The following is a 22,046-nucleotide window of genomic DNA, read 5'->3' as shown; positions in this document are numbered from 1 at the left end:
CATTAAGAAAGCTTCTGTACTTATTATTCTCATATTTGGATGTATTTCTCACTGCATTTTGCTAAGTGTTTATAATTTATTATGAGCAACAGAAAGAGGGTTATATATTTAACTTCTCAAAGAGATAGTAGTAACTCTGATTTCCGTGTTTTTAGGATCTGGAAAATCTTACACCATGATGGGCACAGCTGACCAACCTGGATTAATCCCAAGACTTTGCAGTGGACTCTTTGAACGAACTCAGAAAGAGGAAAATGAAGAACAGAGTTTTAAAGTAGAAGTGTCCTACATGGAAATTTATAATGAAAAAGTTCGAGACCTCCTTGATCCCAAAGGGTAAACGACTTTGAGACTTTAGTGTTTCAGCATTGTGAACGGAAACAGACTTAAATTGGCTTAAGTACAAATCTTACTTTTTAACTTTTTAAGAGGATCTCACTCTGTCACATAGGCTTCAGTGCAGTGACATGATCATAGCTTACTGCAGCCTTGAATTCCTGGGCTCAAGAGTTTTTTTTTTTTTTTAAATCAAGAAATTTCAGGTGGAATTCAGCTCTTTGCGGGCTATGAGGCGAGGGAGAGGCATTATCAGAGAGATGAAACCTGGTCTTTAGGACAGTGAATTTTTAAAGATTCTCAGGAACAAAAAAAAAGTGCCCATGATTTCATGGCACAGACTTGGAAAGAGAATTGGGTCAGAAGTCTTAGGAGGCCTTCACAAATGCTAGTTTGACTCTACAGCTGTAACTGAGTGAGGAAAGTGCAAGGTATCTAGAAATCTGTTCACTCCACAGAGAGTTCTTTGAGTTCAGATTTTAAGGAAGCGTGACAGTGGAGAGAGATGGAGATAATGACCACAGCCTGTGGCTTGTTGATGTAAAAACAATATTAGGAAGGTCAAAGAGCCAAATAAGCTGAGGCCTACAGAAAGTTTGGAGGACAACAGGAGGACATTTAGTTTTGCTGGATGAGGAAGATGATCAAGGAAAAGAGAATCTTAGAGGCAGTGAATCTTAGTGACTCTCAGTCAAGAGCAAACAGAACCCTCAGCTCCTCTCTGTTGTCAGTTCTCCTTGACCAAGATGATCATCTTCAGGGTTCTCTCAGGGAGATTGAATTGATGCTCAGTGCTTCTATACAAACTTAACAAACGTTTATTGAGTGATCATTGTATGCCAGGCACTTTGCAAGAGCTCACAATGTGGACAGAATGAGAGTTTTGTAAACAAATAATTAAAATACAAGGCAGTCTGCTTTTAACTTGTGAAAGAGGCTCCTACAAATTAGAGAGCAAAGAGACAATGACTGATCTTGCCCTAAGGAGAAGGGAAGATTCCAGAGTGTACTTGCTTGATCACTTTTGTGCTGAATGGGAAGTTTGTTCACTGGGAAGTTGGGTGAGAACTACTCAGGCGTAGGGAACAGCCTCTGCCACACCTTGAAGGTATAAATTAATCACCTTTGGAGAATGATCCAGCAGTTCAGTGTGGTCAGAGAGTAGGATGCACAGAAGTTAACACGAAACGAAAGGAGGCCAAGGTATGAGGATCGCTTGAGCCCAGGAGTTTGAGGCTTCAGTGAGCCAAGATCGTGCCACTGCAGCCCAGCCTGGATGACAGGATGAGAGATTCATCCTGTCTCAAAAGAAATTAAAAGTGAAAAATGTTCCAAAACAAAGAGGCCAGAGAGTACCTTATGGCCCAGGTACCCACATCCTACTTAATTTATACCCCTGTATATATATATTTTTTGTTCTGCCTTGGATACTTTTTCTTGGACTTTGACCTCTGCAAAGATCATCACTTTTCTGAGATCCGGCCCAGACCTACTCTTTCCAGAAATCCTTAGCTGACTGACTTCATACCTGTTCGTTCTTCTGCTTAATCCAGGGTGCTTGTATGGCATCTTTTCAACTTATCTGCCCATGTACAGTCTTTAGTAATTTCTCCTATGTTTGTCTTGGGTATAGTAATTAACAGCTTACTTACAGTAATTAGTTAACAGTGAATTCCGAAGAGCTTCGTATTTGCATAGCTCCGGATCTAGGTCCTCTACTTGTTACCTATTGAGCACGTTTTTTACGCTTTCTAGGCCTAACTTGTGGGCCTAGAGGGAACTTGAAGAGGGAAATGATAGGATACAATTATCTCAGAGGGCTGTTGTGAAGATAGACTGGGATGATACACCTGAGGTCTTAGAACATTTGCTGGCATACAGTAAGTACTCAATAAGTAGTAGCTGCTGCTGTTATCTCCCCAGTGAAAATTTCTTGGAAATTTTTTTTTTTTAGTTTCTGAAGATTCAAAGTAAATGGATTAAAATCTCTAAAGGTGAATTTTGGTCAAAGACCATTTGAGAAAACTTCATTTTTTTATTCACGTACTAATTATATTAATTCAGCATCTAGTATATAGTAATGTAATTATGTTGTTTTACTCAGGAGATAATAGAGGATACATTAAGAAAAAAGAGGAAATATGAAAGGAAAAAAGTGAATAATAGAATATATACTGGGGTGAGAAGTAAATCAAATACTCTATATCTACTTTATCCAGTTACATGGTAATAAGTGACATTTTCTTGTGGTTGATCCTAGGGTACTATAGATTTTAGATTTAAGAGTCATTTCCTTATCCCCTGATTTTACTGTTTATATGAAGCATTATTCTAGAACTATCCTTTTCTTGCTTTCTTTATTATGGGTATTAGTGATTGAATGTGGTTCAGCTTCCGTGCTAGTCATTCACTGTATGTGTTCAACATTTCTTCCCTTCCTCTCCTGCCTTCTTAGTTACTAGCACTCCCTCTCCAAATGATGATTTCTTCCCTTCCTCTCCTGCCTTCTTAGTTACTAGTACTCCCTGTCCAAATGATGGAAGCTAACATTTGAAGTCCTCTTTGTCACCTTAATCTCTCTCATCTTCATTTTGTTAGTGAAATCTGTTCATTCATCTAGTGATTCTTATGTGACAGGACTTGTGCTAGGAACTGCAGACTCCCAAAGTAATTAGACATTATTCTTGCTATTCTAGAGCCCAAAGTTTATTATAATACAAATGGATAAAAGTAAATTAATTCCTGCCTAAGGCGAGGATAAGGAGAGCTGACTAAGAGGTGGTCAAGAGCAGATTATAAAGGAGCATACGTATCAAGCTGAGGAGTATGCACCTCTCTTCATAGGCATCAAAGAACCACCAAAAAACTTGAAACATTGGTTGGGCATGGTGGCTCATGCCTGTAATCCCAGCACTTTGGGAGGCCGAGGCAGACAGATCACTTGGGGTCAGGTGTTCGAGACCAGCCTGGCCAATACGATGAAACCCCGTATCTACTAAAAATACAGAAATGAGCTGGGTGTGGTGATGTGCACCTGTAATCCCAGTTATTCAGGAGGCTGAGGCAGGAGAACTGCTTGAACCCGGGAGGTGGAGGTTGCAGTGAGCTGAAATCCTGGCGCTGCGCTCCAGCCTGGGTGATAGAGCAAGACTCCATTTGAAAAAAAACAAAAAAACAAAAAACTTTAGGTATTATAATTTATTCCTTTTTTAAAAAAGATTTTGTGTAGTTCAAAAATGGACACACATTCGTGGTATAAAATAAGGAAAAAAATATAAAATGAAAATCACCAGTAACCTCATCATTAACACTCTTTTTAATAATTTAATTTTTAATTGACAAATGAGAATTGTGTATGTTTATGGAGTACAGTGTGTTTTGATCATGTATATATTATGGAATGATTATATCAAGCTAATTAACATATCCGTCACTTCACCCACTTACCTTTTTTTTTTATGGTGCAGACATTTAAAATCTACTCTCAGCAATTTTGAAACACACTGTGTTACTGACTGTAGTCACCATGCTGTGCAATAGATCTCAAGAACTTACTCCTCCTAACGGAAACTTTGTACCCGTTGACTAACACCTCAACAAATATTCTTAATATTTTTGGTTTATATTATTAACTATGCTATCTGTGCTCTACAGTTTTCTCAGATGTCCTTTACTGGGTTTATTAGTTCCTTGTTTGCTAAGAGGGCTTAAAAAAAAAAAAAAAAAAAGCTTACAAATATTTAATTTTAATTTTATTGAATCTTTTTTCATGCATTTATTGAAATGATCGTACTTCCTGCCTCTGCCCCCTTAGGCTGTCAATGTGATTAAAGTGCGCGTATCTGTTTTCCAGTGGTTGATAGCCTAGAAGCCCTGAGATAAGCCCAATTTTGTATTTTGAAATCATTAGATCCAGTTTATTGTCTTTTGTTTGTCTTTCTTCATGACAGACTGGTCTATAGTTTTCCTTTCTTGCACAGTTAACATTTACTGAGTTTCTGCTCTTTGTACCACATTCTGTGTAAGACAAATAGATTTTTCATATTTATTTGACTCTGCATTCTTTGTAGTAGCAAATAGACATCCCACAATGTACCCTTTGAGTGATGTGATATTTAATCACATTAGGAAGTTTTCTTCGCAGTGAAGATTTTAAAGTTTGGTTTAAATTCTTCTGGGATCAAGTCGGTTGGTTTTATTTATTTGGGGTCTTTCTTGAATTCATTGTATATTTTTATGGAGCAGAGCTGAGTCCTTTTTAAAAATAGGCTATTGTTAAAAAATCATTTCTTTGTTTTTCATGAACAGAAGCCGTCAGACGTTGAAAGTCAGAGAGCATAGTGTGTTGGGACCTTATGTCGACGGACTTTCTAAACTGGCTGTCACAAGCTACAAGGTAACAACATCCTGTGTGTGAACTACTTAAATTTAGTGTAGTAGGGTGGGCTCTCTTTTCTTGGCTTACTTTGTTGTTTTTTAAAATTGCATATATAATAGCATCACTTAATAAATCCCTTTTTACAAAAATCCTAAAAATGAGGTAGTTGATCAGAGACCAGTGAATAAATATAGACTAAATAGGATGAGGCTTTTAAATGAAAAGTTATCAGACTTAGTGAATCTAAAGTGGGTTTGAATCAATCTAGAAAATTGTGAATTTTATCTTTTGTTGTTGTTTTCCCATTCTGGGGCCCACTTACACTTCCTTTTGCAGTTAATGTTTTTACTTTAAGGCTTTTTATGTATCGTGTTGAATTTTTTCTTAAACATTATTCTTTTAATAGAAAATTGTGATTTTCAGTTTTTGGTGACGTGTGTCAGTTAGGATTGTGTTCAGTTGCACATAACATTAAAAAAAAGTAACAGTTCTTTGAAATAGGGATTATTACCTGTTTTGTCCATTATATATTCTCAGTGTTTGAAAAGTACCTGCCCTATGGTAGGTGCTTTCAGGATACATTTGAAGGTATGAATGAATGAATGATGATTGAAACAAGACTTTTAATGGAAAAGAAATATGGAGGTAGACTCTCCAGGGCGGTATGGTGGCCCCAAATGTGTTATTAGGGAGCTAGATTCCTTCCAGTGGTCAACATAGAGTGGTGTGGTAATGTCCTTATTCCCATAGTTCAAGATGGCTCTTAGAACCAACACGTGATAGCATGCCTACTCCCTGAAGGAGAATTCCCAGATGGCCTATTTTAATTTTAAATCTTACTCACTAAAATGTCATGTGGCCAGAGTGAGCTGCAAGGGCATCTGGGAAATGTAGTCTCTTAGCTTGGCCATATGTGCCAAGTTGAAGATTGGGCTGTCTTACTGGAACGAAGTGAAGACTGGGTAATAGGAAGCATCTAGTCAACTTTCACACATACCCTTTTTCTCACTCCTCAGTAAGATCCTTGTAAGGCAGATGGGTATCATAGCTCTGCATTTTTATTAATGCAATTAAAATCCAGGTTGGTTAACTGTTTTAGAGCTTATAACATTAAAAAAAAAAAGAAAATCCCTTGACCTTCCTATTGTATTTTGTTGTTTCTCTTTTTTAGTAGTAGTAGCAACCAAGTGGTAAATCAATGCAGAAAATTAGTCTCTTGACATTCTAATTTTTAAAAACAGGCCTGCCGAGTTAATGGGTGCAGCACACCAACATGGCACATATATACATATGTAACAGACTGGCATGTTCTGCACGTGTACCCTAGAAATTAAAGTATGATAAAAAAAAAAAAAACAGGTCTGCTAAGATAGTGGTAGTTGGTGATATGCCTAGATGAAAGGAGAAATAACACAAGTTATTTAAGTTATTTGTGTTGCTTATTTGTATAATCTAATTTGTTTTAACAATAAATTTGTATTGCTTTTGTATTAAAGAAACTAAGTTTTTTCAAATTTCTATATTAGATGAGGGTTGGCGTGGCATACTTATTCATCTTGTGTGACCAAAGGTGTAGCTTCTGAACTTTGAGTCAAAGCTGCCACCTCTGTACCTGTAGCAAACGATCTACTTTAAGTTTTCAGAGACGATATTGGCTATTGTACTCCATGGGGCTCAATGTTCATTGAGAAACAAGAATGTTAACTCCAAGTGTTGTTGACTAAGTAGCAAAACTTGTAATGCATTTTGTAGTGTAGCAGGGTTTTAGTGTGTATTACACAAGTAATGAAATGTGGGTCTATGATTTGTTTTCACTTAGGATATTGAGTCATTGATGTCTGAGGGTAACAAATCTCGCACAGTTGCTGCAACCAACATGAACGAGGAGAGTAGCCGATCCCATGCAGTTTTCAAAATCACCCTCACACATACTCTCTACGATGTGAAGTCTGGGGTAGGTGTTCAGATGCATGACCTGTTTTTATATTTCTAAAGTGGATTGTGGTTTTATTTTTTTCTTCTACAGGTGTTAGATGAATTAAAGTCCTGGCTAGACTTGTGTGTCAATGAGGACTCTGGACAAGAAACAGAAGCCACTCCAGGTCAATAGAAAGGGATGTCATGTAGGGAAGCAGGTGATTCCAGGGTTGTTGGGACATCTGAGGAGGACCAGGTTCTAGACTGCCTCTTGAGGAATAACTTTCTGAACAGCACATATCTGGCCACTGGGGTGGTGCCACCTCTGAGGACACCTCTAGAACGCTGAGTTCCAGGCATACCCATAGCTGTGATCCAGGAAGCAGGAATAGAGAAGTTGCTTCTGTTCATGCTGCCGCCTCATAGCATCCTGGAACCTGGAGAATGTGCTTGCATTTCCCCAGTCCCGCTGCCAGCAGAAAGAGCCAGAAAGTGGCAGCAGGCGGCCTATGCTCTACTTCTGCTTTTCAGCCTCTAGCAGGTGTATCCTGAGCCTGGGCTGCCAGGGAGTCTGAGAAATGTGGGTTTAAGCTTTCCACCCACTCGCACTAAAGGAAGGTGGAGCAGAAGTTAAGTGGACCGATGGCCCACTGTCTGCCCCAGCAGTTTTTGAGTTTTAAACTGTGATGGCTAACTGCATAAGCCAATGGTAATTCTCTCGCTTGCCCAGGCACTGTGCCTCACACCTGTAATCCCAGCACTTTGGGAGACCAAGGCCGGAGGATTGCTTGAGCCCAGGAGTTGGAGAACAGCCGGGTAACATAATAAGACTCCATTTCTACAGAATATTTGAAAATTAGCAAGGTGTGGGTGGTTCATGCCCATAGACCTAGCGACTAGGGAGGTGGGGTGGGAGGATTAGTTGAGCCCAGAAGCTTGAGACTGCAGTGAGCTATGATTGCCCCGCTGCACTGGGCAACAGAGCAAGACCCTGTCTCACAAAAACAAAACAAAACTTCTAGCTGATTTAGCAGAGGTTCTTTTGCAGTGTTGCCTTCTGTGAAACACTATTAGAAGGAATAAATGACATTGGGGAAATTGTACTATAAAATCACTCGCTTTTGTAGAATAACTTTTTGAGTGTTTGATTTTGAATCTTGTGAAGAGTAAACCCAGTCAGAGATACATGTGCTTCTGCTGCGTTGCAAACTTGTCTGTTACCTAGTATATTTGCATCTTCCCTCTTTTAATGTGAATTTTACATATTTTATTATGATGCCTACCCCCTAGTGTGTCCATTTCAAATACCAGAAGGTAAAATAATCACCCTGGCAAAGTGCTATACTTTGGCAGGATTTTCATCTGCTGAAAGCATATTTTTCTCCGTTTACCATCACAGCAAGATTAGTGTAACAACAAAAAGTTCTTTGTTTCTTATTTCCTTTTCAGCATAAAACAAAAAACATACTGAAGACTTTTTTTTTTTTTTTTAAACTAAAAGTGCTTTTGATTTGGGACACTGAATATCCTTTTGTTAACAGCATGTTTATTTATGGAAATGTCTATTTTAAAGGAAGGCTTTAAAAACGATTCAGTCTATAGATTTTGGTATTGGTTTCCTACATTTCTTGTATTGCTATTGAAGTACAAAGTATGTTACATGTATGTGCTTGATAAGAAAACACTTTTGATAAAGATATCTTTGTATCTGTATGTATATAATATCTTAACTAGAAAAAGATATAAATCTAACACCCGACATGAAATGGAATTATATATGAATAAGATGTAAATGTTACAAAATGTTTTGAGATTTTGAGGGATTCTTCTGTTGTATAAAGGTCAGTTTATTTTTTTTATGTCAGAATTGCGAGTGTTTTGTCTCAGGATTATTGATAAATATCCGTGAAATTTTAAACACAGTTTCCAATAATAGTAAAATTTAACTCTTAGAAGTACTTTTGTATACTGCTCTGGAAATTTCATTGGGCACCCTTCAAAATGGCTCATTTTGGAGGCACAGTTTTTCTGAGATAATTAGCTTTCATCCTGGATGGATTAGTAGTTTTATAAATTTTCTGTATCTCCATCATTAGATTGTACAGTTTTCTTACAGTATGTTATAGCAGCACAAAATAATTTTGAAGTAACACTAAATACTTTTAATAAAGGGTTTAGATCATAAATCCGTTTAGTTGTGACAGAACTTCTTTTTGTATTGTTTTTTAAGAGACGGGGTCTCACTCTGTCGCTCAGGTTGGAATGCAGAGGTGCAATCATAGCTCACTGTGGCCTGGAACTTCTGGGCTCAAGTGATCTCCCACCTCAGTTTCCCAAGTAGCTGGGACTACAGGCACGCACCACCATGGCCAGCTATTTTTTTTTTTTTTTTTTTTTTAATTTTTTATGGAGGCAGGATTTTGCTGTGTTGCCCAGGCTGTTCTTGAAATCCTGGGCTCAGGTGATCCTCGTTCCTTGTCCTCCCAAAGTGCTGGAATTACTAGCATGAACCACCACAACTGGCCCTGTGTTCCTGTTTGTTAGCATTGATTGATTTCCTTTGTAGACATCTGGAGAGAAAGTGGGCAAACTGAGCCTGGTGGATTTAGCTGGCAGTGAACGAGCAACGAAGACGGGCGCTGCAGGTGACAGGCTGAAGGAAGGGAGCAACATTAACAAGTAAGTGCTCTCAAGCTTATTTTTATCACTTTATTGATTTAATAGCCAATGGGGGAACATCTGTGGTTGTTAAAATAATAAGGTGATTTGGAATTTTTTTATGGTATTTTCAGTGGCCCTGGGCTCATTTTAGGTTTTGTTGAGATGCCTGATGGGGCCAAAGAGCACAGCCTCGAGTCAGGGTTTCTCAGCAGTGGCCCTATTGCTGTTTTGGGTCAGGTAATTCTTTTCATGGAAAGGGTGATCCTGTGCTTTGTAGAGTGTCTAGCTGCATCCCTGGCTTCTCCCCACTAGATGGCGATAGTAGCTGCCACCTCTTCCCCCACCCCCAGGTGTGTCAACCCAAACTCACTTTCAATATCCATGGCTGTTCCCTGTGGGGACACAGTCACCCTCCAGTTGAGAACCACTGGTTTTAGCTATAGAGAAGATCAAAGATAACTGGTCTCTCAGAGTGGAGCTGTTGAAACTTGACCTGTGTGTTGCTCTTTGGACAAACACATACTGACCACATTGAGCTTTTCCTTTACTAGACACTGTTGCGCTTGTCCAAGTCCAAGAAGCTAAGACTTTACCAAGTAATATTTTGTTCACCAGTTCCTTCATGTGGGCTCATTTTAGGTTTTGTTGAGATGCCTGATGGGGTCGAAGAGCACAGACTCAGTCAGGTCAGGGTTTCTCAGCAGTGGCCCTATTGCTGTTTTGGGTCAGGTAATTCTTTTCATGGGAGGGGTGATCCTGTGCTACGAATAATATGAAGTAATATTTTGTTTACCAGTTCCTTCATATGGGCTTCAAATTTTCTCCCTCAAGCCGAATCGTTAGCTCATTATGGGTAGGAAGCTTTTCTGTCCTTGTGGCTCCCAGAAGGACACATAGGAGTCATAAACCAAATGGAGATGATAGAACACCATCACCCAGATGCTATCCTATTATTGAATCTCATATATACAATTTTTGCTTTGTACTATGGTTTAATTATTGTGTTTCTGGCTTCCTTTCTTAAAGATACGTGGTTTTGGTGTTATATTGACCTGAAGATTTATAGCTCACATTTTTATGTACTACAAAATATTGGGCTAAGCATTTTTATTGCTTATAGTAGTATTGGGGAAAATAGCTATTTCGAGTTGTGTGCTTTTGAACTGAGTAGCAAAATGCTGACAGGGTGCTGCTCACATGCAGGTACAAGGGCATCTTGGTGTTCAATCTTTGTGCTAAAATGTGACATTTGATATATTTCATTTTTGTAATTATTTCGGTTTGTTGTACCATGCAGGTCCCTCACAACCCTCGGTCTGGTTATCTCAGCTCTTGCAGATCAGAGTGCTGGCAAAAACAAGAATAAATTTGTTCCATATCGTGACTCAGTTCTCACTTGGCTGCTCAAAGTAAGTTTGTTTTTTTCCTTCATGGCAAACTTTTGGTGGTTGGCAAGAAGGAAGAAAAAAAGAGTAGACTGTTAATCCCTTCCAGGTATCATTTCCTCCATCGGTGTGCAAATGTATAATTATTAGGCTCTTATGGTAATGACATTTTTGATGGAATAAACATAGGTTTTTTTTCCTAGCAATTCACATTCCAGCTTACTAGAACCTGGATGCAGTGAGGTTGCTGGACGCACAAGGAATCACACGATTGCTTCTGGAGATTTGGGGGAGTAGAGAAAGGGCCTTCTGCTCATCTGACTGCTGTGTGAGTCATGGAGGAGGAGCCTCTGCTGGCCTCACACTCAGCTGGGCCACCCTGGCCTACCACAGACTCCTTTTCTTGGGCTAACATTTTGGAGCTTGTTTTCTGTTTAACTTCAGGGCATTCAGACCTTGGTTTCTGTTTAGCTTTACTCATGATGGCTTTAATTTGCTTTTGGCTTCTTAAAGGTGTTGTTAGAGGCTGCAGAGTAGGGCACACAGTCATTCATTAATTGATTGATTCTGTATGAACAAGAGCGATGGAAGTGAGAAAGAAGAAAGTCAATGTGCAGTGGTAGGAGGAGAACGTAGCCTCCATTTTAAAACAGAGGAAAACAGAGGGCACTTCTTGCCCTCTGTGGCTCGTGAGGGAGATAAGATGTGCACACACAATATTAGAACCTGAATTTGTGATAGATCATGACAGAGATGGTGATAACATGTAATAGTTTGGTGAAAAAAGAAACTTATTTCCAGCTTCCTCCAGCCCTCCAGAGCCCCTTTAGTCTTCATAAGGTGGTGTGGTGAGTTGGATATTGGACTGGGAATTAGAGGATATAAGTTGCAGTGACAATTTAACCCATTTATAGGGGTGTCACCTGACTAAATCCTTTAATACTCTTTTTTTTTTCTATTTTTAAAATGGAGAAATAATTTTATGTGCCCTGTTTAATTTTGTGATGCTCTATTTTCTTACTGATCAAGAATTTGTTGAACACCTGGCATGCGTTGCATTGCATTGGGGGTTGAAAGTACTAAGATGAGTTCAACACAGGCCGCCCCAGTAGCTTAGTAGAGGACATAGTTACTGATTTAGTCCATAGCACGTTTAGAAAACAGCCTTTGTGAAATGAATTAGGGGTTTCTCCTGGTTTCTACCTCCTCTCAAGATTTACTAGCGTTCAACTTTTTAATTCAGAACTCCGCACACTGTTTGAATATGTTTTGTTAAAATAAAACATTCTTTATGTAAATGTGTGTTCTTTCTTAAATGTAATGCTAAAATTTAATAAATTGGCCACAGTAGAAAATCAGGTCCATTACTTCCTTTGGCCAAAATGCAGTACTGTTAGAAATTTAAACAAAAGTGTAAACAAATTTTGATAATTAAAACCACTTGTAAAGGTTTGTCATGCAACCTCACAAACATCAGATAGTAAGAGATAATTTTTAGGAACAAAATTAAAACACCTTGGCCTGCCATAAAGACAATTCTAACCTTTAGTCTTTTAAAGTAGTAAATTATTATTCAGATTTTGTTATTTGAATCACTGATGTCAGCCTATATAACTAAACACCTCAGTGCTTTTAACCTAAAAAAAAAAATTTACTTTTCCTTCCTGTCTCAAACAGCATAAGCACTTCTACTTCTGTAAGACTAACAGAAATGTTTTGTAGTTTTTTTTCCTGTAGAATAATTAGAAAAACAAGCAAACTGCAAAATTCAAGACTTTGGAGGATGGATATAATTATTCTTTTTCATAAAAGCCATTAAAATTAGTGAATAAACTTGTAGTTATATAGGATACTAAGTCTGGATATCTAATGGGCAGTATAAGGACTATAGTTAATAACATTGTATCGTATACAAAAAAAAATTTGCTATATTTTAGGTGTGCTTCTCACAAAAGGTAACCGTGTAAGGTGATGGTTGTGTTCATTTGTTTGTAGTAATCAGTTATATTAGTATGTTTATATATATCAAACATGCTTTACACCTTAAACATATGTATTAAAAAAATTTCTTTAATTGTTTCATTACCAAAGGATTTTTTTTTTTTTTTTTCTTTGAGACAGAGCCTTGCTCTGTTACCCAGGCCAAAGTGTAGTGGCGCAATCTCAGCCCACTGCAACCTCCACCTCCTGGTTCAAGTGATTCTTCTGCTTCAGCCTCCCGAGTAGCTGGGATTATAGGTGCGCACTGCCACACCTGGCTGATTTTTTAAATTTTAGTAGAGACAGGGTTTTGCCATGTTGACCAGGCTGGTCTTGAACTCCTGACCTCAAGTGATCCATGCACCTCAACCTCCCAAAGTGCTGGGATTACAGGCATGAGCCACCGCAACTGGTCAGGAATTTTTTTTTTAAATATATAAGAAGTCTTTTTTTTTTTTTTTTCACACGGGGTCTCTGTTGTCCAGGCTAGAGTGCAGTTGTGCAGTCATAACTCACTACAGTCTGGAACTCCTGGACTTAAGTGATCCTCCCGCATCAGCCTCCTTGAGTAGTTGGGACTACAGGTATGCACCACGATACGTAGCATTTTTTTTGTTGTTGTTTTCTAATTTTTAGTAGAGATGAGGTCTCACTGTGTTGCCCAGGCTGGTCTTGAACTCCTGGCCTTAAGCATCCTCCTGCCTTGGCCTCCCAAAGTGCCAGGATTACAGTTGTGAGTCACCATGCTTGTCCTCTAGAAGAAATCTTGATAAGATACTTCCTCAAACTTTCCACAGAAACATTTCCTGATCATATATTGTCCTTGTTTCAGTGTTGCTACTTGAGTCCATTTAAAACAACAAGTATCTTTTGTTGGTCGGACGTGGAGGCTGATGCCTGTAATCCCAACACTTTGGGAGGCCGAGGCAGGACGATCAGCTGAAGTCAGGAGTTTGAGACCAGCCTGACCAACATGGTGAAACACTGCCTGTACTAAAAATACAAAAATTGGCTGGGTGTGGTGGTGCATGCCTGTAATGCCAGCTACTTGGGAGGCTGAGGCAGGAGAATCGCTTGAACCCAAGAGGAGGAGGTTGCAGTGAGCCGATATCGCGCCACTGCACTCCAGCCTGGTGACAGAGTGGGACTCCCTCTCAAAAAAAAAAAAGCACGAAAAAACAAGAACTGTCTTTTGTTAATCGACACAGTGAAAATGGCATGGGTAATCACTGGGTGGCTTCAGTGGGCTGGAGGCCAGGAGCACCTGTTGTAGGAGTGTCTGGTGCCATGCCAAGGGCTTCATGGACATCATCTCATTTCCTTCTTAGAAGGGAAAGGGTGGTGTTCCCAGTAGTCAGATGAGACAGAGGGTGCAGAACTAGTGAATGGCAGGATTGGGATTGGAATCAGCACTGACTTGACTGTGCAGCTATTTTTGCCAAGGCTGTGCTCATTTTATCAAAGGTTATTTTCATTAGAAGGATACTCACTTGATATTTACCAGTCTTTGATAGAAATACTTGAACTTGAAGAATGAAACCATAAACATTTTTTAAAAGGTCACTTAATCTGCTGTTCAGTTAACTTAGGTTATAATTGCAACTTTCATGTATTAAAAATAAGTCCCGTGTTTGCTGAATATTTGACATTATTTTTTTCCTTAAAAATGTATGTGATCTGGCTGGGCATGGGGCTCATGCCTGTAATTCCAGCACTTTGGGAGGCTGAGGTGGACAGATCACCTGAGGCCAGGAGTTTGAGACCAGCCTGGCCAACATGGTGAAGCCCCCATCTCTACTAAAAATACAGAAATGAGCTGGAAGTGGTGGTGTGTACCTGTAATCCCAGCTACCTGGGAGGCTGAGGCAGGAGAATCACTTGAACCTAGGAGGTAGAGGTAGCAGTGAGCCAAGGCCGTGCCACTGCACTCCAGCCTGGGCAACAGAGTGAGCCTCCATCTCAAAAAAAAGAAAAAAATGTATATGATCTTTTTTTAACGTCATTTAGCCTTCACAGAAGATCGTAAATAGGGGCATTTTTTGCAAAACATGTTCCAGAGCTTAAGCAGTTTTCCCAGAGCCCTCTCCAAGTTGGTGGAAATGCAGATCCTTTTCCTTTAAAGTGGGTTTCAGGTCCCTGTTGCTTTTTCCTTCTGAAATTCTTAGTCTGACTCATCCAGATCCTACTTTGACATGGGCATACTTCCTGTATTCTCCAACATAATTTCCATTGAACTTGTAAAACTGCCCATCTTCTATAACACTTTCAGTTTCACAGGGTCTTTTTTTTTTCTGCCTCGTGTTTGCATTGTAATTGTGTTGTGCTCTTAATGTGTGTAACATCTGAGAATGAGAGAAGCTGTGGCTCCTCTTGTTGAGTTGGTCTGCGATGGATGTGAGTGCTCTTCTCCCAGGGAGGATGGAACAACCATTAAATGAGGGTTGTGCATTCGCTAAGTGGTCAGTGGAGAACTGTTTCATATTAAGATGATTTTTGGTCCTCTGAATAACCATCTAAATGTGGGCCTCTTAACATGAAGTAATTTCTGGTAATGAGTGCTCAGATGATGAGTACCTTTCTAATTCATCTCCCCCTTTTCGTTCCTACTGCCACCTCCCTAATGAAGGCCACTTTCATCTGATGCTTGGATGACAATCATTTCCCTCGAGCTTTCTTAGTCCAGTCCTTTCTCCATGGTTAGGTTGCAACATCTTTTTAAATTAATACTCTTAACCCTCAGTCTCTTCAGTAACTTCCATAGGCTCTTAGGATAAAGTCCAAATTCTATTTTTTTTCTTTTTTATATAAACAGTCTCACTATGTTGGCCAGGCTGGTCTTGAACTTCTGGACTCAAGTGATCCTCCTACCTTGGCCTCCCACGGTGCTGGGATTACAGGCAGGCATGAGCCGCTGCAGCCAGCCAGAGTCCAAATTCTTTAATGGCGTGTGACTTACAAAGTCCTTCATGAGCTGACCACTTTTTACTTTTTATTGTTCATCTTGTGCTTCTTGATGTTACAAATTCCAGCTAAGTGATGAGTGTTGTCTTACCTCTAGGACTTTACTCTTGTTCCACTTGGAACACGCCTTCCTCTCCCATCTCTTCAGTCTCTGCTGCCTCCCCTCCCCTCTCCCTTTACCTGGGTAATGCTTCTCTATCTTTGAGTCTCAAGTGTCACTTTCTGTGAGAGTCTTCCTTAACCATTCAAGATTTGGCTCTCTGCTGTTTGTTTTAGACCATATTGTATTTATCCCTATCATCTTAGTTCCTGTTATATAGTGTTTGCTTACCAGCATCCTCCCTAGATGGTGAACTCCAGGAAGAGTCAAATGAATGAATAATTTCAGCTCTGCTCTGAACCAGCTCTGTGACCTTTGAAAAGTCTGTCATTTTCCTGGGTCTCACTTTCTCATCTGTAAAATGAAATAATTTGATTATATGTCTTCACAGAGTTCTTTCAGCTTTTAAAAATTCTGACTTCCAAAAGTAAATTCTGTCCTATGTCTGTTTAATTTGCGGTTGCCACTTTTGAAACAAACCTCGTCTGATTTGCCCAATTAAACAGTTAAAGAGTAAACAAGACACTTTCTACTTTTTCCTTGAATGAGTGCCAGTTCTTTTGTTGTGACTTCCTTTTTGCTGATGGCATGAGGTCATTTTTAACATAAGGGTATTGTTACTCCATGAACAAGGGCTTTTAAAATATCAAGCATTTGTTGTTTGCCAGGTTTCCTTTTCTCAGCATAAATTGGAGCACAATATACATACTTTTCTCCTTTAGTAGTTGTTGTTACAAATCCCCTTTCAACTGACAGCATTTGCTGTTCATATGGGCTGACAGTGTGCTACAGTTCTCAGAGGACAGCGCGATGCTGCTAGTGAACCAAACAGCAATGAGGTTGAATTCCTGTGCTCTTGTTATATCACATTTGAATTTCACTCATGTGCATGGGACTCTTCATGAATTTTTTCTGAAAGTTGCCAAATCTGGAGCACCAGCTATGTGAGATTAGTGTCTAGAGGTGAAGAGCGAAGCAAACAGTCATGGCTTTTACCTCCTAAAGTGCAAATTAGTTATAGTTCTTTCTGTGTCATGCATTAAATTATATTTTCTTCAACAATATAATTATGTTTTCTGTGGAAAACCAAACTTTCACTGTATATGAATAAGGGACATACTGCCTGTGATCATATTGACCTTTTAGTAACACTTCAGGAATCATTTTGTTTCTGAAACTAGGGTAAGATAATTTGGAAAGATATCAGGTCACCTTATTTAATCTTCAGACCTGAATTTTCTCTGTGTTACCAAATGTGTATTGTGGGTAGTGGAAATCATGTTGGACTTGAAGGCAGAATCTTAACCGGGCTAGGATATTGTTCACCTTACCAGTTCTAGATTTTTAGGCAGAGTGCAAGATTTAACCTCCATTGTCCAAACGGACCTGTTTTCTCACCAATAAAACCAGGCTCTGTGATAAATTGAAGTCACAAAAGGTGGAGACTTAAGTAAAATAAAGTGCATGCCCAAAGACTGGGGAAATCACAGATTGTTCCAACACATTTTAGTTGTAATAAGATTGGCAAAGTCTTGTATCTTCAAAAGCAGTTTTCCATAGGTTAATGCTGCCTCAAAGGAGAGTTAGCTTTCTTATGCTCTAGTGAATTCCCCATTACTGGCCCATTGCAGTGTTCCCTCTAATCTTGAGAGCCTGTCATTCAGTGACATTGTGTTACCAAAAAGAGTATATTCAATCTTTTTGTTTGTTTGCTTTGATAATTTGTCTCAGCCTGGGTTGCTGTCCTAGTGTATGAGTAGTTACCTATTGCTTGTAACACATTACCCTCAGAATGGAACAGCTGGAAACAAGTCATTTATTGTCTCTGGGTTTCCATAGGTCAAGACTCCGGGTGTGTGCAGCTTAACAACCTGGCTCTAGCCGGGTTGTTTCACATGGATGTAATTAAAGTGTTGGGGATGGGGGTGCCATCATCATCTCAAGGCATGACCGGTGAGGGGAGGTGTCTGCTCACTTAGATGGTTGTCAGCAGGGTCCAGAAGATCTGCTTCCAAACGCATTCCTGTGGGCCTCTCTTCATAGGGCCACCTCACTTCACAGCAGCCCGTTTCCCTCGAGTGAAAGAAAACACCCAAAACAGAAGCCACCATCTTCTTTGAATCTTCACATCTACTTAGAAGTGACATGCCATCACTTTCATTCCTTGGAGACCAATGAATAAGTCCTGGCCACACTCAAGGTGTGGGTACCAGGAGGTCACCTGCATGGGCAGCCTTGTCTGTGGTGCAGTACAGCATGGTGGGCTTGATGTCCCAAGTCTAGTTTTGTGCTTGAGTTATATCTCTCTATTTTTAATGTTCTCAATCAAGGGTCATTTTTTCATTCCGTTGGAAGCCAGTCAGTCCTGAAGCCGTTTCACTGTACTTAGCAGTTTGAGTATCATGAAGACAGTATCTCTTCTCAGGACCTTTGTCCGCACAGTGGAAGTGTTTCTGTAGAACTTGTAACCTCAGTAGCTTTTGAAGTGCTATCAGAGGGAAGAAAATGAAGTTGCTTTAACATACTTTTGTAAGATTATAATTGTACCTTATGTTTTAAAAACTTTGCAAGGTGCTTGATAGCTTGTAACAGCACCTTTCTGAGCCATTATTAGGCTTCACAGAGCTGTGGAGGAGCTTGCCAAGTAAGTATCGTGCTTGTTCCTCTAATGAAGATGTTGGAGGCATTTAAGGAGTCCTTTTTATTCTGAATAGTCTGTGTTCTTGTGGTCTCATCTTGCCTATAAAATAGGGCAGATAGCTTAGAATTAATTTTTGTTAAACTGAGATAAAGGTAGGTTTCATGACATTTCCCTGTCCTTTATCAAAGGCTAAAACTCCCTCTTTTTAGTACAGTGGCTTGGCAGAGAAGACACAGCACAGGACCCAAGTCTGTACACCTGCATTTTAGCCCTGGCTCTGTCGTTGAACGTGTTTGACCCGGGGAAATTTGTTCACCATTTCTGATTTCAGGTTTCTCATATGATGTCTTCTTTCAACTGTAATATGCTACTCAACTTTCTTTTTTCTCCTGTAGGACAGCCTTGGGGGTAACAGCAAGACTGCCATGGTGGCTACTGTGAGTCCTGCAGCTGATAACTATGATGAAACCCTCTCAACTCTGCGGTATGCAGATAGAGCCAAGCACATTGTTAACCACGCTGTGGTGAACGAGGACCCTAATGCCCGAATTATCCGGGATCTCCGGGAAGAAGTTGAGAAACTCCGGGAGCAACTGACCAAAGCAGAGGTAGGAGGCACAACCGCGTGTGCCCTGTGAGTCCAGAAAGAGGAGTCAGCCTGGAGCTTGAATTTTCTTCCCCTGGGCTGTGAGGGATGAGTACTCTACTTTGTGAATTCAAAGAGGTTTTACAGGTGTGAAAAAGATTGAACAGGAACAAATAAAGAGAATTGAGAAAATGTTTGCATTTCTATTCAGGCAGCAGACAAAAGAGAGGTAGAATAGAATAGGAGAGGAAGAGAGATGCTGGAGACCATGTGTATATAATTTTAATTTTTGTGCAGAAAATGATGGAGAGCAAGATTTTTGTTGAATGTCATTTGTTACCTGGTAGAAGTCAGAATGAAAATCTTGAGTCTTCTACACCTTCATAATCTAGCTTTTCCATGTTGTGGATTAATTATGTTTGTAGAAAATATTTTATAGTAGAAGTACCCATGTATTTAGCAGTATTCTATTACAGCTGTCTTCTGTGTATTCTGTAATGGATAATGTTACATTAATAAATTTGAAAACCTGCCATCCCAAGTGCTCATCCTCTTGGGAAAGTGGAATGAAGTGTCAGATTCAAGATTCCTACTTTTTTTTTTTTTTTTTTTGAGATGGAGTTTTACTCTTACTGCCCAGGCTGGAGTGCAGTGGTATGATCTTGGCTCACTGCAACCTCTGCCTCCTGGGTTCAAGTGATTCCCCTGCCTCAGCCTCCTGAGTAGCTGGGATTACAGGTGCATGCCACCACGCCCAGCTAATTTTGTAGTTTTAGTAGAGACGGGGTTTCTCCATGTTGGTCAGGCTGGTCTTGAACTCCTGACCTCAGGTGATCCTCCTGCCTCGGCCTCCCAAAGTGCTGGGATTACAGGAGTGAGCCACTCTGCCCAGCCAGGATTCCTGCTTTCATTAGCATTTCTCTTCCCACAGTTTCTCAGCACTATGGGACTCTTTCTGGAGTTTGCTTTCTTTCTCATACCTGTTTTCTGGGAATAAATCAGTAAGAGACATAGTCAAGATGATTATCTTGATCATATTTTTACCTGTTCAATTTTATCCTGTTTTTATAGGAATAATTTTACAGTCCATGAAGACTGTTGTCTCCTTGGTATTAATAACACCATCCAGTCTGCAACATGTACACGTTAAGTCTGTATGTATGTGGATTAATTCCTGAAGTCATCAGCAAGGGCTAGAATGAATCATGTGTCTAAGTCTAGATGTATAACCTATTGGGATTTTAAAAATAAACCCTTAGAAGCTTTACATTTTTGCATCCTTAAATGTAATTATATCTTCACAATAGAGTGGCAGAAAAGGAAAAAAGCCTTCGTTTTGGGCATATTTTGGATAACTCGATCAGTTTGTGGTCCTCAGAACAATCGAGGTGCTGGAGGTCTGTCATTACATTTCAAGTAGATGTTGGACCTCAGCATGACATACAGCCAAGAGGAGGCAGATTGTTACTTTTGTCCTTTTAGAGTTGGCCACTTCTTTTTCCAGGGCATCATCTAGACATTTCATGAAGTAAACATTTTGCTTGTAGGCAATGAAATCTCCAGAGCTAAAGGACCGGCTGGAAGAATCTGAGAAGCTAATCCAGGAAATGACTGTGACCTGGGAGGAGAAATTAAGGAAGACGGAGGAGATTGCACAGGTTCGTGTTTCCTGACTGATGGAGCGCGTGAAACCTCATGGCAGTTTGCACAGTGGAACACATGGTGTTCCTGGTTCCTTTTTGATCTTCAGAGAGGTTGATGGCAAATCTAATACTATCATTAGGAATCTAGATCTAAGAGAATCTATACTTTGCAAAATTAATTTGAAGGATAAACAGGATATAATTGCACTTAATCATTTATGTAAGAAATAATTTTTTAGTATCAGTGATCTTTTAAAAAAAATTTAATGAAATAACTCCTTTGTAGCCCCTGGCTCTTAACACCCCATTCTATTAAGTGCTTTAGAGACCTAAGGAACTTGCTGAAATTACAAAATTACTCAATCCAGTGCATGTGGCCAAGAAAAAAAAAAGTATATATATATTTTTGTAGATATTAGGCCATGAACTTCTTGGTTCCATGTGAAAACCCAGTGAAAGTAATATGAAATTCCTAAATCTGAGGTGACTGTCTCTCACCATTTTCTAGTAACAGTAATAGTTATGAAATCTTAGGGTGGTGGCCAGTGTGATGGCTCACACCTGTAATCCCAGCACTTTGGAAGGCTGAGACAAGTGGATCACCTCAGGTCAGGAGTTTGAGCCCAGCCTGGCTAAGATGTCAAAATGCTGTTTCTACTAAAAACACAAAAATTAGCTGGGCGTGGTGGCACACACCTGTGATCCCAGCTACTTGGGAGGCTGAGGCACAAGAATCAGCTTGAACCTGAGGGGCGGAGGTTGCAGTGAGCTGAGATCATGCCCCTGTACTCCAGCCTGGGTGACAGAGCAAGACTCTGTCTCAATAACAAAAAACAAAAAAAACACAACAGAAACCTTAGGACGGAAACATTAGTATTCGTCTAGGAAGATCTAGTTAAGTTTAGCATTGGGAGAAAAAGTCTATCCACCTAATAATAGATTTACACTGTGGCTTTCCTGTTTCATGATTATCCAACTTCTGTTTTAGAAATATATATAGTAATGTGGAGCTCAGGACCCCATCTGACAGGCTTTTTGTGATCAGACAACTGTAATAGTAGCGATTGAATCAGTCTTTTATTCTTTCACTTCTACTTACTGGCCCTAGTTTGTTCTTTTGTAGCTAAGAGAGGTCCCACCCAAACATAGGAACTGGTAATGACAGTAACAGCCAGCATTTATTGGATCCACTTACGTATTGAGCCCTATGCTAAGCACTTTTAACTACAGTACTTGATGTAATCCTCTCAGTAGTCTTACAAGATAGGGACTGTTGCTACCCAAGTTGTTCATCTATATAAAGTCATCTCTCTGCCTCTTCCTCTTCCTTTTCTAAGTTAAAATTCCCTGTTGTTTTTAACTTGTATTAGAGAATATATAGAACTTGGTCCATCTGTTTTCAGTCAGTAGATTCCATCTTGAAATGTGCTGTCCAGAATCAATCTGTGTATCAGATAT

General features: G+C 39.6%; 1 protein-coding gene across 3 annotated transcripts in view; it reads left to right on the top strand.

Moving 5' to 3' along the window:
* KIF13B (kinesin family member 13B) overlaps positions 1-22,046 on the top strand; it is a 204,346-nt gene that overhangs the window by 78,794 nt on the left and 103,506 nt on the right. For all 3 annotated transcript variants that reach the window (XM_033229868.1, XM_033229860.1, XM_033229876.1), the window contains exons 6-12: positions 156-336; positions 4,645-4,732; positions 6,534-6,668; positions 9,198-9,310; positions 10,590-10,701; positions 18,755-18,967; positions 20,493-20,603. In XM_033229868.1, the coding sequence (XP_033085759.1) occupies positions 156-336; positions 4,645-4,732; positions 6,534-6,668; positions 9,198-9,310; positions 10,590-10,701; positions 18,755-18,967; positions 20,493-20,603 (953 nt within the window). The remainder of the gene's footprint in view (positions 1-155; positions 337-4,644; positions 4,733-6,533; positions 6,669-9,197; positions 9,311-10,589; positions 10,702-18,754; positions 18,968-20,492; positions 20,604-22,046) is intronic.

Source organism: Trachypithecus francoisi, unplaced genomic scaffold (assembly GCF_009764315.1).
Source record: "Trachypithecus francoisi isolate TF-2019V2 unplaced genomic scaffold, Tfra_2.0 Contig01440, whole genome shotgun sequence".
Taxonomy (NCBI): domain Eukaryota; kingdom Metazoa; phylum Chordata; class Mammalia; order Primates; family Cercopithecidae; genus Trachypithecus; species Trachypithecus francoisi.
Note: the sequence above shows the minus strand (reverse complement) of the source record. Positions and strands in the feature narration are given on the sequence as shown.